The 14,889-nt window shown below is 34.8% G+C and overlaps 2 protein-coding genes and 2 pseudogenes across 2 annotated transcripts; 2 read left to right on the top strand and 2 right to left on the bottom strand.

The window, feature by feature from the left end:
• The first annotated feature begins 329 nt into the window (after positions 1–329).
• LOC140803972 (small ribosomal subunit protein uS8my-like) lies at positions 330–2,764 on the top strand. The gene is made up of 3 exons (XM_073159820.1): positions 330–576; positions 981–1,141; positions 2,278–2,764. Exons 1-3 carry the CDS (start codon positions 447–449, stop codon positions 2,374–2,376), a joined length of 390 nt encoding a protein of 129 aa, XP_073015921.1. The 5' UTR covers positions 330–446; the 3' UTR covers positions 2,377–2,764.
• Positions 2,765–3,940: 1,176 nt separating this feature from the next.
• LOC140803502 (uncharacterized) lies at positions 3,941–7,881 on the top strand (annotated as a pseudogene).
• A 335-nt stretch (positions 7,882–8,216) lies between these two features.
• LOC140803501 (large ribosomal subunit protein eL28z-like) lies at positions 8,217–10,089 on the bottom strand. The gene is made up of 4 exons (XM_073159402.1): positions 9,937–10,089; positions 9,687–9,852; positions 8,935–9,095; positions 8,217–8,504 (listed from the first exon to the last, which is right to left on the bottom strand). Exons 2-4 carry the CDS (start codon positions 9,832–9,834, stop codon positions 8,382–8,384), a joined length of 432 nt encoding a protein of 143 aa, XP_073015503.1. The 5' UTR covers positions 9,835–9,852; positions 9,937–10,089; the 3' UTR covers positions 8,217–8,381.
• A 644-nt stretch (positions 10,090–10,733) lies between these two features.
• On the bottom strand, positions 10,734–14,619 carry LOC140803500 (ELF3-like protein 2; annotated as a pseudogene).
• Between the last annotated feature and the right edge of the window lie 270 nt (positions 14,620–14,889).

The raw sequence follows: 14,889 nt of genomic DNA, 5'->3' as shown, positions 1-14,889 counted from the left end.
ATTTTTTCATGGATGATCCAAATAAAATATATGTCTCACAAAATACGAACCGTGAGCCGATCTCACCCAAGTTTTTGTTATTAATTATATAAATATTTTATAATCCAACTAAAGTGCTAAAAAATACATGCTAAAAAAATGAGCTAATGGTCAACTCGGATAAATTTAAAAAATTTATTTATACTTTTTTAACTTTTGATTAATGAATTTTGTTTTAGAGAAAATTAATTTAATTCTTTTTAATAAAAAAGACAATCTATTTTTTCAAAAATTAAAGTAAATAATATATATATATATTTTTAAATAGGTAAAATTAAAAATGACACAAACGAGGCTGTATTGGGCCAGAAGAGCGAGGCCAAAAAAGTAACTAAACCCAAATTTGTTGCCCACCGAAGCGCATCAGAGGGGATTGGAGCTGCCGCACAAGACGAGGAGCAGCAGAAATGGGAAGAAGAATACTGAACGACGCCTTGAGAACCATCGTCAATGCCGAAAAGAGAGGTTTCGCTTCAGCTGAGATCAACCCCATCTCTAATGGCATGGCTTCTTTTCTTCGAATCATGAAATTTAGAGGTATACTTAGTCTAAAATTTATCTATTCTTGTGTAGCGAATCTGTATGTGTTCTTCGTTGATTTTGAGTGGTGCCAATTACTTGGAATTTAAGATGATCAAATTGATTGGATTTGTTCTTCGGACTGTTTCGAAAGAATGAGATTTTTTGCGAGGTTGAGTTTGATATTGGAGTGTAGTGAAAATAAGAGTTTTAAAGTAGCCGATCGAACTAGTTTGATTGTGAGAACTGAGAAGTGGTCCTTGAATATTTTTTTTTAATATTTCCAATTGGCAAACGAAAGGAATGAAGTGTTTATTGATTCTGCTTTTGTTTTTCACTTTTCCATCACTGAATTCCTTAATCCATATGAAGCTTTGAGAACTATAGTGGGGCAGAAAAGTGTGATGGTTTTGAAATCACAGGGTACATTAAAGATTTTCAAGTGCATGATCCACAAAGGGTGGGGAGGATAACCGTTGAGCTACTGGGGAGGGTTAAAGATTGCCGTGCTCTCACGTATAGACAAGACATGAAGTCTCAGGACATCGAGAAATACAAAACCCGTGCTCTTCCAACACGCCAGGTTTGTGTATTTTCCTCACATTTGAAGTTTGTGTTATTGTGACTGCTTAGATTTTGTCATGCCTGCACGTCGTGGAGGAACGGTGAAATTGTAGATTTTTGTTGGAGTTCAAGATTTGTTGCGTCTGGTTTGGATATATTTGGTAGAATCATTTATGATGAGTAGTTAAATGAAGTATTGACATCTGGGAAGTACATTTGTTTTTCTTTACGTAGGGTCGAGCGCACGTTGATTTATAAAAATTTATAGTGAATAATAACGGTGCAACTCAAAATTTTAAACCGTACAACTGCTCAAGCACCACGTTTCGATTGTTATAACCAGCAGAGACAATTATTGAACTCAACAATCTCTTTCTCGATAATTGCACTTATTGTAATCAATGAGAATCAAGCCCGTGATCTTGGCTTTGATACAATTGTAGGACCGAATGCTTGTCGCATTATTAAAAGCCGTAGGACCGAGCACTTGTCGTTTTAACAAAAACTATTGCGGGTGGTAATGATGCAATTGAAATCTTTTAAATTATATAACAGCACAACATGTCAAACACCGTGTTTCGATAGCTCTAACCAGCATGAACAATTATTGTGCCCAACAATTAAGATTTATAATACATTCGTTTATGACTGTTTCTAACATTGCAATCGAAAAATTATCTACTTAAGCACCTTTATTGTAGAAATGAGAATAACGTTTTTCCCAGTTCTCGTTTGTTTGGTCTAAATATGATGTATGATGGGTTATTGATCTCAGAGTAAGAACAAAAGGCTCGACTTTTTACTGTATGCCTCTCGATCATACCTGCGAATCCACTTGGTTTTGTACTGGACTAGGTAGCCCTGTAGTGTTCAGTGATTCTCATCAATTACTCATGGATAAAACATGACTCATCTTGGGAATTTGTCATATATAACTTCATATTTAAGCTATCAACTCCAAAATTTTAGTTTAGAACCCTAAAACCATGCAATTCTTGCAATCTTATTAAACTTTAGTTTCCGGGTGTATATGTATATTTATGATCATTTATAGAAGTTATTCTCGTGTGATTCTTGTATGACGTCTCTGCATCATGATCCTCGAGTTATGAGGAAATATGTTGACCATCCCTAAATTATTTTCTCTGCGTGCAGTGGGGCTATGTCGTGATCACAACTCCAAATGGAGTCTTGGATCATGAGGAAGCAATTCGACAAAATGTTGGCGGCCAAGTGCTGGGATATTTTTACTAGAGATCTGATGGCTCTAGGGAGAAGTTGAAGTAGAAACGTCAAGCCCTGCTTTCTTGACACATTTTGTTCATTTTAGGTCTCCCGGAAACAGCTTTTGAAGAACATTGAATCATGTGAGAGCTTCCATGGCCGTGAAAGTATATTTTGTCTGCCATGCCCTTGCTATTTTCTGGAATCTGTATTACTGTTTCAAAATGTAGTCGAAAATAATACGGCTCTTTGTTTGTTGCTGCGGTCTGATATAGCTAATACTTTTCTTCCAATACAACAGTGAATCGCAGAAGAAGTGAGATGCTTGTGTTTGAGTTTAGTGCATTGTGACTTTTTGGCGTTGTTTGGTGCAATGTTTGCAAATTTGGTTCCAAATGCTGCCATGGCATTTTTTTAAGCACAATCACATACTTTTTCATAAGATAGATCAAATAGTTAAAATGTATATTATAGTCTTGTAGCAACCATTGTTCTAAAACTCGGGATAGGCTAAGGACTCAGTCAAGGCGGGCCGCCCCAAAATGTATATATATTATTAATAATATAATTATATTATTTCTTATATTAAAAGATAAATATCTTATCGATAATTTTGTTTTATAATATTTTAGTATGTAAATATATAATTATACAGTTTCTTTTCTTATTAATTATTAATTAAATAAAAATTGATGATTTTAATTTGTGATAATAGTTTTTGTTTTTAAATATAAATAATATAAAGTTGAAAAATAAATTTAATGATTAATTAATTTTTAAAATTTTATTTTATATTTAAAAAAATTAACGGATTCACAGGTCCAACTCGTTTCAAATGCATTCCGTTGTCATCTCTACTTGTTTTTGGTGTCTTAGATCTTGATCTTTGTTTCATATTTTCGATTGTTTAATATATACTTAGGAAGATAATGATATATTCTACTTAGTTTTCTATGTAGTTACTGCTTACAAGTCTAAAAAATATATCGAAAGCGATGATGACGATGCCGAGAAAAAGGAAAGAAGAAGAAATAAAATGGTGAACGAAGAAATGCTCACTGGTTTGACCGATGCATGTTGAGCATCTAGCATTGGTTGAGGAACAACGTCTTTTTATCCCTTCCCTCCTAATTTCCATCCATAGAGGTTTTTTTTTTTGTTTTTTTACTAGATCTTTCATTTCAAATTCTAAATTTACTTAACCTTAAAGAATCTTCATTTCCTTCTTGTTGGAACTTGTTATGAGCTTGTCAACCACATTTAATAGGAGGAAAGTGAATCACTTTATCATCATTGATTCTCAAGTACACACAACTGTCAAAGTTGTTTCTGGTAAAACCAATCATCATCATGTATTCATCAAATCTTTTTTATCACAATACATGCATAATGGTTCAAATCACAGTTGCTAGATAAAATAACAATTCAAGTTGGTCATATAATTTTGTTATTTGAATAGTTTTTAGGTATTTTAAAATTTTAAAATATAGTATATGTGGTTAAAATATAATATAAAGATGGAGTATTTTTCAAAAAGAAAAGAACTGATTTAAAATTAATGGTTGCATTGGGAGATATAAAATTGAAAGAACATAGAATTTTGATAGATTGTAGTAGATTATGATATATGTTAAGTTTTATTTTTGGGAAATGAAAAACATTATTAAAAAATGGTTCCAAATATTGGCTTTAGTTCTATGTTGGGCCCTTACAGTGATATCCGTCTTAGTTGAACTTTCTTCAACTTGCGTGGTTTGCACAACACATTGAACTTGATATGTAACATTGAGCAGATGTTAAAAGTTGATGAAATATATGATTTAAGCATTCGAGTATTAAGGACTTAATCCTTGATTTTGTATGCAGATGCTAAAAAATGCATTATCTCCATATAGACTTGGAGGCTCTTCTGGTGGGAGTGATTTTGATCCAAAAGGCAAAAGCGACAGTGAGGTGATATTTTTGTAATTTTGAGGCAGTTAGTTCCCAAGGTGTATCTTTGAAGTATTGAACTTTTTCTTTTGCGGTTGTAGATCATGAAGTTTTGTCAGAGCTTCATGAGTGAGTTGTATCGCTATTTGGGGCCTGACAAGGTTTGCAAGATGGTTTCTTGTCAAAATTTTGAAACTTGTTTCCTAGATATCTGTGATTTGCTAACCTTTTTCTTGTAACCTAGGATCTTCCTTCGGAGGATATGGGTGTTAGCACCCGTGAAATGGGTTATTTGTATGGTCAATACAGGCGCCTGGTTGGTCACTCTCAGGTTAAAGCTGTGTACTTTGTAGTGATCAGTTGCGCATGTTACTTATTTTCACACCTTTCTGTTGTCACGGATCCCGTAATGGCCTAATCAAATGTTTTTATTGCTGAAATAATTGAAAATTATTGTTTCATTGTGAAATCTGTTTTAGCTTTTGGTACTTTCAATTTAAATCAATAGTACTCCATTGAAGATGGTACTATCAGCATCTTGTGGTCTTCCATGTTGCCTTAGATCTGTTAAATTAAGAACGAGTAGAAATTTGTTCTAGTGATTTTTTATGGATGTACTTGGTCATGCTTTTAGTTTTATCCATAACCAATCTTCCTGTAAAAGTTTTATGGTTCGTAACAGTTTAAAAAATGTTAGGCGTGATGCATCTGCTTTAACTATGCAGGGAAGCTTTACTGGCCCAAGAATAAACTGGTCTGGCTCTAGTCTTCGAACTGAAGCTACTGGCTATGGATTGGTGACAAACTTTCTGTTATAACTTCTGTGCTTCCATGCCTGTTTTTATTCATTAGATCTTGTTTCTTGCAGGTATTTTATGCCCAACTTATGCTTGCTGACATGAATAAAGAACTGAAACTGAAAGGGCTAAGGCGCTACGTATTTACTGCTTTTCATGGCTTGTATTTGTTTTCTCCAAAACAAAATATGAATCTATAGTGTTGCTTTTGTTTTCCTTCTCCATATTAGTCATCCACCCTGTCTTATCATTGTCTCATCCTTAGTCAACTGAAACGATAATATGCTTTTACTGATTTAAGTGAGGATGAATTTATTTCCTGTAAGTTTATTTGTGAGAAATGACTGTATCAATAGGATATAATGAAGGAGATATCAAGATTAGTCTTGACTCGCAAACCTTTTATCAGGTTTTTACCACTCTAGAGAAATTAGTATGGCTATTCTCTGCATAAGAGTCATTTTGTGGAACAAATGTTAGCGCAGGAAATTAGTTTGAAAAATAAATAGGTTTATTATGTATGAATGTCTTGAAATCTAATATTTTACTTTTTTTTATATCTTCTTCTCTAGATGTGTTGTTAGTGGCTCTGGAAAGATATCTATGCATGTCCTGGAGAAGCTTATTGCTTATGGTGCTCTTCCTATAACAGTATCAGGTAAAGCACTGTCACTTTCCAAATTCATATATTTCTTTAAATTTGTGATCTTGCAGTTAGATGCTTTAAAATTTCCCTTCTGATTTAATATCTTGGTGTACCTAATGTGATTTCCTCACTTAGTGGGATAAAGCCTTTTGTCTTGTTGTTGTTGTGTAGCTAAATGATCTCACTATATTAAAGAATTAAAATGAGTAAAAGCAGTAAACATGCCAAAATATTTATTCTTATCTAGATTGTAGGTGCTTTGGAGAAGACTCTTGTAGTAGTTTCTGTTTTTTAATTATAATGCTCTGCAGTACACTCAATTTTCCTTTTAAAGAGAGCGAACAAACAAAATCTTATATTCTAGCATTTAATAGCAACATCTCTCGGTGTTGCTCTTCTTTTGCAATAACCTCACACTGCATGGATTGTATTTCTTCTTAGGATAAACCTCTCATTAGCTTTTTCGTCCCTATGAATTCAATCATATTATCAATGTTGTTTTGACAGATTTGGTTGGTGATTTTCTTTTTTCACTTATAATTAGTTTAGGCTTTAACTCAACACCAGCACCTAATCCTTGAGAATGTGATTTCTACCACTAATTAATTGATGGACATCATAATACAAATAATGTTGGAGGTGAAATAATTAAGTCTGCTTTTCAGTGTGGTTTTCTCACCAGATAATTTGTCTTACAGATGCCTAATCTTAGATTTTATCTTTAGATAAATGTCTGAATGACTAAAGTATGGAAACTGAATTTTTTTCTATTTTTTCTATCTGTGTTTCATCCTGTCTTATGTCTGTTTGTATGCACAGATTCTAAGGGTTATTTAGTGGATGAGGATGGATTTGACTTCATGAAAATATCCCTTCTGAGAGACATTAAGGCTCAGAATAGAAGTTTGAGGTTTGTACGCATTCCGGCCCCTCGCATCTTTCAGTGTTTATCAGCTTATGAGTATTATTTTCAGAGAATATTCAAAAACTTATGCCCGATCAAAGTACTATGATGAAACAAAGCCTTGGAATGAAAGTTGTGATGTTGCATTTCCATGTGCTTATCAAAATGAGATTGATCCATCTGATGCCATCAATTTGGTAAACTCAGGTTGTCGGATACTTGTAGAAGGTTGGTACCTGTTACTGTATCTTAACAAATTCTTTTAGTATACTTCCTCTTATTCATAGAATCTTCGTTGTCGTCTTTTGATTTTGTTATTGTCTTCAGATTGTAGCTAACTGCCTTTGTAATATTTTTAGGCTCAAATATGCCATGCACCCCTGAAGCAGTTGATATTTGATTTTGAGAAAAGCCAATGTTCTAGTTGCGCCATCTGTGGCTGCTGGTGCAGGAGGGGTACATCTTTTAGTCCTTTAGATAGGATTTGCAACTACCGTCATGCTGTGAAGGTTTAACTCCCCGTAATTTTTTTCAGGTAGTCGCAGGGGAACTTGAGCTTAAAGAATGCAGTTTGAATTGGTCTCCTGAAGATTTTGAATCTAAATTACAGGTGAGTTCTACTCTCTTGTGTTGGGAAAGTACTTGGCGTGCAATTTTCTTGATAGCCTTCCGGCTCAAGACTCAAAATTGTTTTTTTCTGGACTATCCACTGTATTTTTCATTGAGACTTCAAGTTATTTCATCCAAGGTCACTTCAATTTCATTTTACTTAATGACAGGAAGCAATGAAGCAAACGTATCAGAGAGCTCTTAAAGCAGCAACTGATTTTGGTTACCAGAAAGAGAGTCCCGAGTAAGGCTGTTCCTCTTGATTTTACCTTGAATTGCTCGTGGATCAGATAAATTTGACCCCAGATTTGGTCATAAAAATACCTGGTGTATTAAGATATTGATTTTCCTTTTGGCGCAGGGCTTTGGCACCTGGGGCGGTCATTTCTGCTTTTTTGACGATTGCAAGCAATATGACCGATCAAGGCTGTGTATAGAACATCTTGACAATATGCAACAAGAAGCTGTTGAAATAATGTGGTTGAAGTTAATCTGTCAAATACTTGTGGATTCAAGATTGTAAATCCTTCCTGTACCTGTGACAGCTTAGATTTTTGTAGTGGTCCGTGATTTAAAGGAACAATTCATTGTTTCAATATAATGGAGAAATGATCCGAGTGTAGAGAACTGGTATCTGTCTAACATTTCGCACCAGTTGCCGTTTTCGTCACAATACCTACTCAGCCTCAACATCAGTACTATGACCTCGTTCGGTATAAAATTTGGAACCAACTTATTTTGCAAAATAGCATAATCACCTCCACCACATTTCCGTTATTAGACTGTGGGAAGGGGGATAGGGAATGAATGCGTAAATCCATGGAAGTTGTCGTTATCAAACAAAAAATGCCTAAAGAAACCAAAAACAAAAATAACCAACCAAGAAGGTCCGACATTTGAGTATAAACAATCATATCATATAGTCAACTACGCAGTCCAAGAGCATCATATTTCAATCATCAGAACTAGAGGATGCAAAATCTAAAGATCAAGCACAATTCCATTAAAACTCAAAAATGGAAGAAAATTTAAAGTATAAGAGGTTGAAATTTAATTTAAGTATTTCGGGTCCAAAAGAAGATAACAATGCGCCACCCAACTTAGAGAATTTGGGAAAGGGGAAAACTCCATAAACATAGACACCATATCAAGCAGCCTGCCTGTTCCTCTTCTTGACTCCAGACTTGGAAACCTTGAGACTTCTGTTAACAACACTCAACCTTGCAAGTGCCGCCTTCTTCAGATCCGGCCTGTAATAGTTATCTGCCACCTGCACTCGAGAGGTTTAATTACTACAAGTCCGCATCTAAAACCCACCATTCAGTGAATTGAGCAGGTGAAAAAAAGGCCAGCAAGCCTTTCTCCACAACTGACGTGAATAAATATCTAGAGCATTAGATCCTTCATCTTGTACAAGATATTCATTTTTAAAAACAGTCATGTGCACTTAATAGATGAGGATTAACAATGCCTTTCATTGGGCAGATTGCATCTGGATCAAAGAAAATATTTCCTGCTGTACGCTCATCAAAAGTATAAAGTACAGCACATTTAACTTCTAAAAAAAGTCCGGAAAGTATGGATCTTTTGCAACTTAAACACAGATTAAATAAGAAAAAGAAGCAGTATTGAGGTAGAAAGTAGGGCAACTGGATAAACTCAAACAAAAATGGAACTACTGATTATTATAATTTATGTACCTGGTTAGAGACAGCCTTGGCCATGCGGCTGAACTCCTTCTTCATGACAGACTTGTGAAGCAAATGGCCAGGCTTGTTCTGTTTCTTGGTCTTTGCAGTAGCAAGCAAAACTGACTGGTCCTTTCCAGGTTGAATGGTCACAGTTTTCTTGTTCGCCAACCCTAATAAAAATAATCCACAAGACAATTCATTTCAGATATCATAATACAGACAAAATAAAACACTCTTCAAAAAACAGAATAAAATAAAATAAAAGATTCTAATTATGAATCCAGAAACATCTTATGTATTCATTTAAAATAAAATCATTTTATATTCAATAAAACCAATAGAGAATTGTCAAGCTAAAAATCGGCAGTTTTATTACCAAAGTTATTAAGAGAGTAATGGTAACTTTACGAGGCTGTATCGATCTCTTATTTCTATGTTGTGAAATTTGCAATAACAGATGTACTGTAGAAAAACCATTTCTTTTCCATGAACAAAACCTAGGAAACCAAAAATCAGATTGAAAATCATAATAACAACCATCATCCAATAAATCTGGGATAATTACATCTCAATTCGATTATAATGACAAAAAATGTAGCAAATATTCCCACGCTAACAGCTAAACAACCAAATAATCACAGAGTCTACGTAGAAAACAAAAGAAAAATGAGTTTTTTCTCACTGCTTTCCACATCAAATCGTCAAGTTCAAGTTTTTACTAGATAAAATGCTTAACACATGAAAATAATCAACAAACTAACCAGAGTACTTGTAGGAATGGATGTTGGACAGATTGTTAGGTTCCTTGCTGAATCTCACTCCCGCGGTTCCATTCCCGAATTCCTTCACAAGGAAACAGTTGTTCTTCTTAACGATCTCCCAGATCAACTGCCCAGGCACTGTCGCCATCTCTAACAAGCAGAAATCCTAATTCATGGAGAAGAAAATAAAATCATCAACATCAAACTTTAGCATTAGCAAATCCACAATTTGTCGGGAGCTAGGGTTTACCTTTAGACTGAAGAAATTGGACTCTACAATTCTGCTGGGACGGCTTCGGGGAGCTGAAGTTGGAGGAAATATATATATATATATAGACGCATACGAGGGGAGATTAAAAGCCCTAGTGAACTCAATGACGAAAATAGCCCTCACGGAAGAAAGTAATTTACCAGATTAATTTTGAATTAAAAATAAAATATATTATATTTCAAATTTTTATTTATCTTTAATTATTTTAGCATATTCTTATATTTATATATAACCACAACACCTTTTATTTTACAAAATTTTATATATATAAACCACCATGAAAATAATCAAACATATGATCTATATATTTAAATAAAACCAACCAACAAATATTTTTTAAGTTGAAGAATTATTTTCTTACGAAAAAATAAAATCAAACATAAACTTATGTAGTTATTAAGACTTGATCTAAGTATATTTTTTTAATATTCGAATTTCATATTATAAAAAATCATCCAATTATATTAAGTAAAAAAAAACTTAGATAAAATTTAATTGAAATTAGAAAACTTTTAAAAATATCTCAAATTTTCTGGAAAAAAAACTTATGAAATATATTTGAACTTCCGTATTTCTGTAATTAGGAGCTACCAGCTTTATCCAAAAATAATTTTTTTAATCCACAATTCAGTATTTCAGTTCACAAAAGATGATATTGATTTCGTTTAATCATCAACAACAGCATCCATAAGAAATCTAACCAAATTTTTAATGGTATATGACTTTATTTCTCGGGGGAAATAGTAAAATAACTTCGGTCAGCTCTTTTTTTTAAGAAAATGACCTCTTAAAGTGTATTTCAAGTGTATTAAAATAAAATACCTATAGTCCTTGAGCGTGAAACGGAAAAGTGATGAATGTTTTTATTTACAGTGTCAACAAACACACTCTAAATTTCTCTTTAACCCAATGTGGCTTCAACAAAAGCTGCTGCTACTCAAGTCTCTTTCTTTCTTCTTGTATAGACTGGAAAATCCGAGCCGCTGATTCTGGTGCCGACTTGGGGTTGTGAGGCACAACCTTTATCACTTGTATCGAATCCTTTGTGTCCAGAACTGATGGTGTGGTAGGAAAAAGAGGTAGCACATCTCCTTCCAAATGCGCGGCAGGACTACTTGTTCTACTGCCTTGGGATCCATGCAGTTTTTCACCAACATCAGATAATACACCACTCTGCTGGCTCGACCCATGTGAGTTTTTGTTAGGTCCATACAATGGGATTGCTTGCTTGATTTCAACATTTGAACCACCACTACTCAGTACAGGAATGTTGTATTGTTGCGAATAGCTATGCCCGAGTGTAACGCCGGGAAAACGTCCATTACCCTGATTGATCATTGCAGGAACACCATAAGCTGTTCCACACACTGTGCTTAAACTTATAGGCATGTAGTTTCCACATACAGATGCCATGAAGCCAACAGATGGAGGACACGGTCCTGCATAGGGCTTGTAGACCAGTCCCTCGGAAGGAGATCTCACAGGAACAAGCCATTGATTTCCGGGTGGTGGGTAGAAAGACCAAGGTGCTAGTTTACCATCTGTGGGAATGGATGCTGATGTAAATGGTGTATTTGAAGCTGATGGCTGAGTAAAAGGTCTTTTTTCAGCAGCGTTTAGGGGCAGTGAAAGCTTTCCATCCTTGTCATGATTTGACTTTACGGCATCTACTTTTGGTTTGTCGAAGATTGGTGAAGATTCCAGAGGAGTAACAAAGAGAAGCTTATTCATGGGCGGAAACTTGATAGATGGCTTTTTGAGATTGATTTGTTTTCGTAGATCACTTCAGGTGATCCTGCAATTAGTTTCTGCACCTGTTAATATTATCACATAGAGTTAGTAAATAACTACATATACTGTTCGAGGAGTGAAATAAACACAAAATTTGAACAGATGCGCCACAGAAGAGTTGCTTCGGTTGAACACAGACGTACTTACCTTAACCAGTCTGTGCAACTCAAAAATCTGAACCGCAAATACTTTTTGTTGACTGCAAAAAAATGAGTACAACAGAAAGACCAGAAGTTCAACAAAAACGGGTAGATAACCTCAAATTTGAATAACTTTTCTGCTGCAAGTAGGAAGGATAAACAAGCAACAGATTTACTTACTGCACAATTGTTCGCCTTGCTTTCCAGAACAATCTCTGACCAATCACTCCCGCTATGTCTTCAGGAGAATGCAAACCATGTACACAGTCTTCCACAGAATTGTCTGAATTTTCTAGCTTCTTGCCAGTACTTCCTAATGGCATTGCTTCAGAATCATTATCTTCAGAAACCTCCTCAATCCTGTCGATCTCAGGTGGCCTATTAATGTTGTCGCTCAAAAGTGAAAAGGAACATGTCAAATCATCCATTTCAGATGCATGTCTTTTCCTCATCGTCGTTTCAGCCTTGCTCTCTTGCAGAACTCTACATTCTTGAAATGGTTGTGTACAAGAATCATATAATCTGCTAGAATCATGGATCAAACTTAGGTCTCCAGTACCATTTGAGATTTTATTTCCACCAAGAGAGTTTGAAGTTGCATCTGCTGAAGTTTTCTCAATTATCAATATCGCGGGTTTATTTTCCTCTTCATCATCCATATTTTGAGAAAATTTACCCATTTTTACTTGATCCGCTGCACATGTTGTCTCGTCTGACTGGTTCAACCGAATATTATGGAGTTTCCCAGAAGCATATGAACTTAAGGTAACACTTCTTTCATCATCCAAGTGTAATTGAAGTTTGCAATAATTTTGCTCCGTATCTGCTGGATAAAGGAACACTAAGATCGTTTGCATCTTCAGACAAGTTAGCTTGTTATTGAAAGCTGGAAAAACCACAAGGCTGAGAGGACTTACAGTCGTTGATCCTCATTGAATTTCCTGAAAATCGGGGATTTTGATCATTTGTATTCCCTGATATCGGTGGCTCGGAATTCTTTAGAGAAATGTTCAAATTTAATCCACCAGAATAATTACTCAAGTCTGCTGAGTGAGAAGATCCTGTCAAACTACAGAAAGGAGGAAGTGCTTTGGAATTTCCAGCCTGTTTTCATCAACAATTTGAGAGACATCACGGAGAATATTTGAGAAGCATTCTTGGAAATCATTAGCAAAATAACAGGAAAAAAATGGTTCATTGGCACCTTTTTAGCATCCACGCAATTTCTTTCCTAGAGTCAGTAGTTTAAATATCATCCTTCTATTCTTGTAGAATAGGATAGGATCGAACAAGAAGGTAAGTCAGGATGCTGATACATGTCTACTTGTGAATAATATTTTCAAACCACGGGCAGACTCAATAATTAGTACGGAACTGGTTCGATGTGCTCGGGGACAAAATCTCTTTTTTAGATGTAGCTATCCAAATGTAATCAATGTCAGCGAGTAATGACAATGTTGTTTCAGCAATAAGATTTATGGGTTAAATCTTCCCTTCAAAGGCCAAGGGAATGCAAAGTCCTCACATTTTGATGAACATATGGAAAACCAAGAAACAGACGATGATTAATTATCTAAAAGACTTTCAAGTTAAACCACAACAAATTGAAAATTTAAGGCACATAAACTTCATATGAAGGCAACGACTTGTAAGAATAACAACCAAAGACACTCATGCAAATGACTCGAGCAAATCCTCTGATACAGACAAGTGAACTCAATCGATAAAGATGAAAACCGTGATAAATAAATAAATAAAGATTCGCGATTTTCATAGCTTACATTGCTTGAGGGTGGTGGTTGGACACATGTACCATATCCGTTGCTCGGTGGAAGATGCAGCAAATTCATGGATCCAGACTTGTACCTCAGATTTTGAGTAGATACATTATGCTTAAACTGTTCAGAAAGAGCCATTTTATTCCTCGGGGGGCCCTTGGCCCTCCTCTATCAGCATCATTGACATGGAATCTAGGAAACAGAGGATGATCCATTACCATTTGTTTCCCTTCATATTTTACACCTTTCATCTCAAAATTTGACCAAACAAATCCCACTTATTTCATCAACAAATCCACCCCTACCAAGTTTTGAAAACAACGAATATCAAGGAACTGGAAATAAAATATGTAACTCCGGCAACCAATCGACCTTGAAACTTAATTTACGTGGCTTGAATAGGAATGAGCAAAGCACATGAAATGACAAGCCAAAAACATTCTTGAACACAAAATCAAATATTAAACAAAGAGCACGGACTAAATATAAAGTTTCTAGGTGGGATATTTATGACACATGAATATTCAGAGCATCCCGGATACACTCACTCCAAGAAAACCCAACTTCTAACCAGTAACTCGGACGGGTAGGCCCCAGAAGCAATAAAATATCCCATCACTTCACAAATCACCATATATAAAACAACCCCAGTAAAAAAAAAAACAGGCTTCAACTGAAAACCAAGAAAATGAAGACCGGATATATCATATCATACAACGTGAGAGACAGGTGGCTAGAGTTAAGGGCTTAATGCACAGGTGGAGAAGATGGATTGATGAGAATCAGCGAAGGACGAGGGTCACCTTAGAATCTCAAAGATCACACTGCGAAAAAGTGGAAGAGAGATAAATTTATTAAGTAATAATTCGTGGGGACGTGTTTTTCGTTTTGAGGTCCCCCGAAATGGAAATCTTCCTTGGTTCTAGGTAGAGAAAAATACAACAGAGATTTGACTTTAGACTCTCTTTTTATCATCTCCATGCAAAATATGTGAACTTTATCATCTTCTAATTAAAGTATATATAAAAAGATAATTTATAAAATATTTCTATCACATATGATTTTAGATATTATAATTTTAAAAAATTAGAAGCAGTTATATTTGTTTATGATAGTGAAATAAAAGAATGATTTTTTTTAGAGGAAAACAAAGTCTAAAATCATATCCTTTTATTTCAATTATTTAAAAGTTTTTTAAAAACAAGATTTATTTTTATAATAAA

Source organism: Primulina eburnea, chromosome 10 (genome assembly GCF_022965805.1).
Source record: "Primulina eburnea isolate SZY01 chromosome 10, ASM2296580v1, whole genome shotgun sequence".
Taxonomy (NCBI): Eukaryota; Viridiplantae; Streptophyta; class Magnoliopsida; order Lamiales; family Gesneriaceae; genus Primulina; species Primulina eburnea.
Note: the sequence above shows the minus strand (reverse complement) of the source record. Positions and strands in the feature narration are given on the sequence as shown.

What these genes read in the sequence shown, in the direction of transcription:
- LOC140803972 (XM_073159820.1), top strand. Translation starts at nt 447, where the DNA reads ATGGGAAGAAGAATACTGAACGACGCCTTGAGAACCATCGTCAATGCC. An exon ending in TCGAATCATGAAATTTAGAG is followed by an intron (nt 577 to 980) that starts GTATACTTAGTC and finishes TTGAAATCACAG; the next exon opens with GGTACATTAAAGATTTTCAA. An exon ending in GTGCTCTTCCAACACGCCAG is followed by an intron (nt 1,142 to 2,277) that starts GTTTGTGTATTT and finishes CTCTGCGTGCAG; the next exon opens with TGGGGCTATGTCGTGATCAC.
- LOC140803501 (XM_073159402.1), bottom strand. Translation starts at nt 9,834, where the DNA reads ATGGCGACAGTGCCTGGGCAGTTGATCTGGGAGATCGTTAAGAAGAAC. An exon ending in CCATTCCTACAAGTACTCTG is followed by an intron (nt 9,096 to 9,686) that starts GTTAGTTTGTTG and finishes TATTTTTATTAG; the next exon opens with GGTTGGCGAACAAGAAAACT. An exon ending in CCAAGGCTGTCTCTAACCAG is followed by an intron (nt 8,505 to 8,934) that starts GTACATAAATTA and finishes TCTCGAGTGCAG; the next exon opens with GTGGCAGATAACTATTACAG.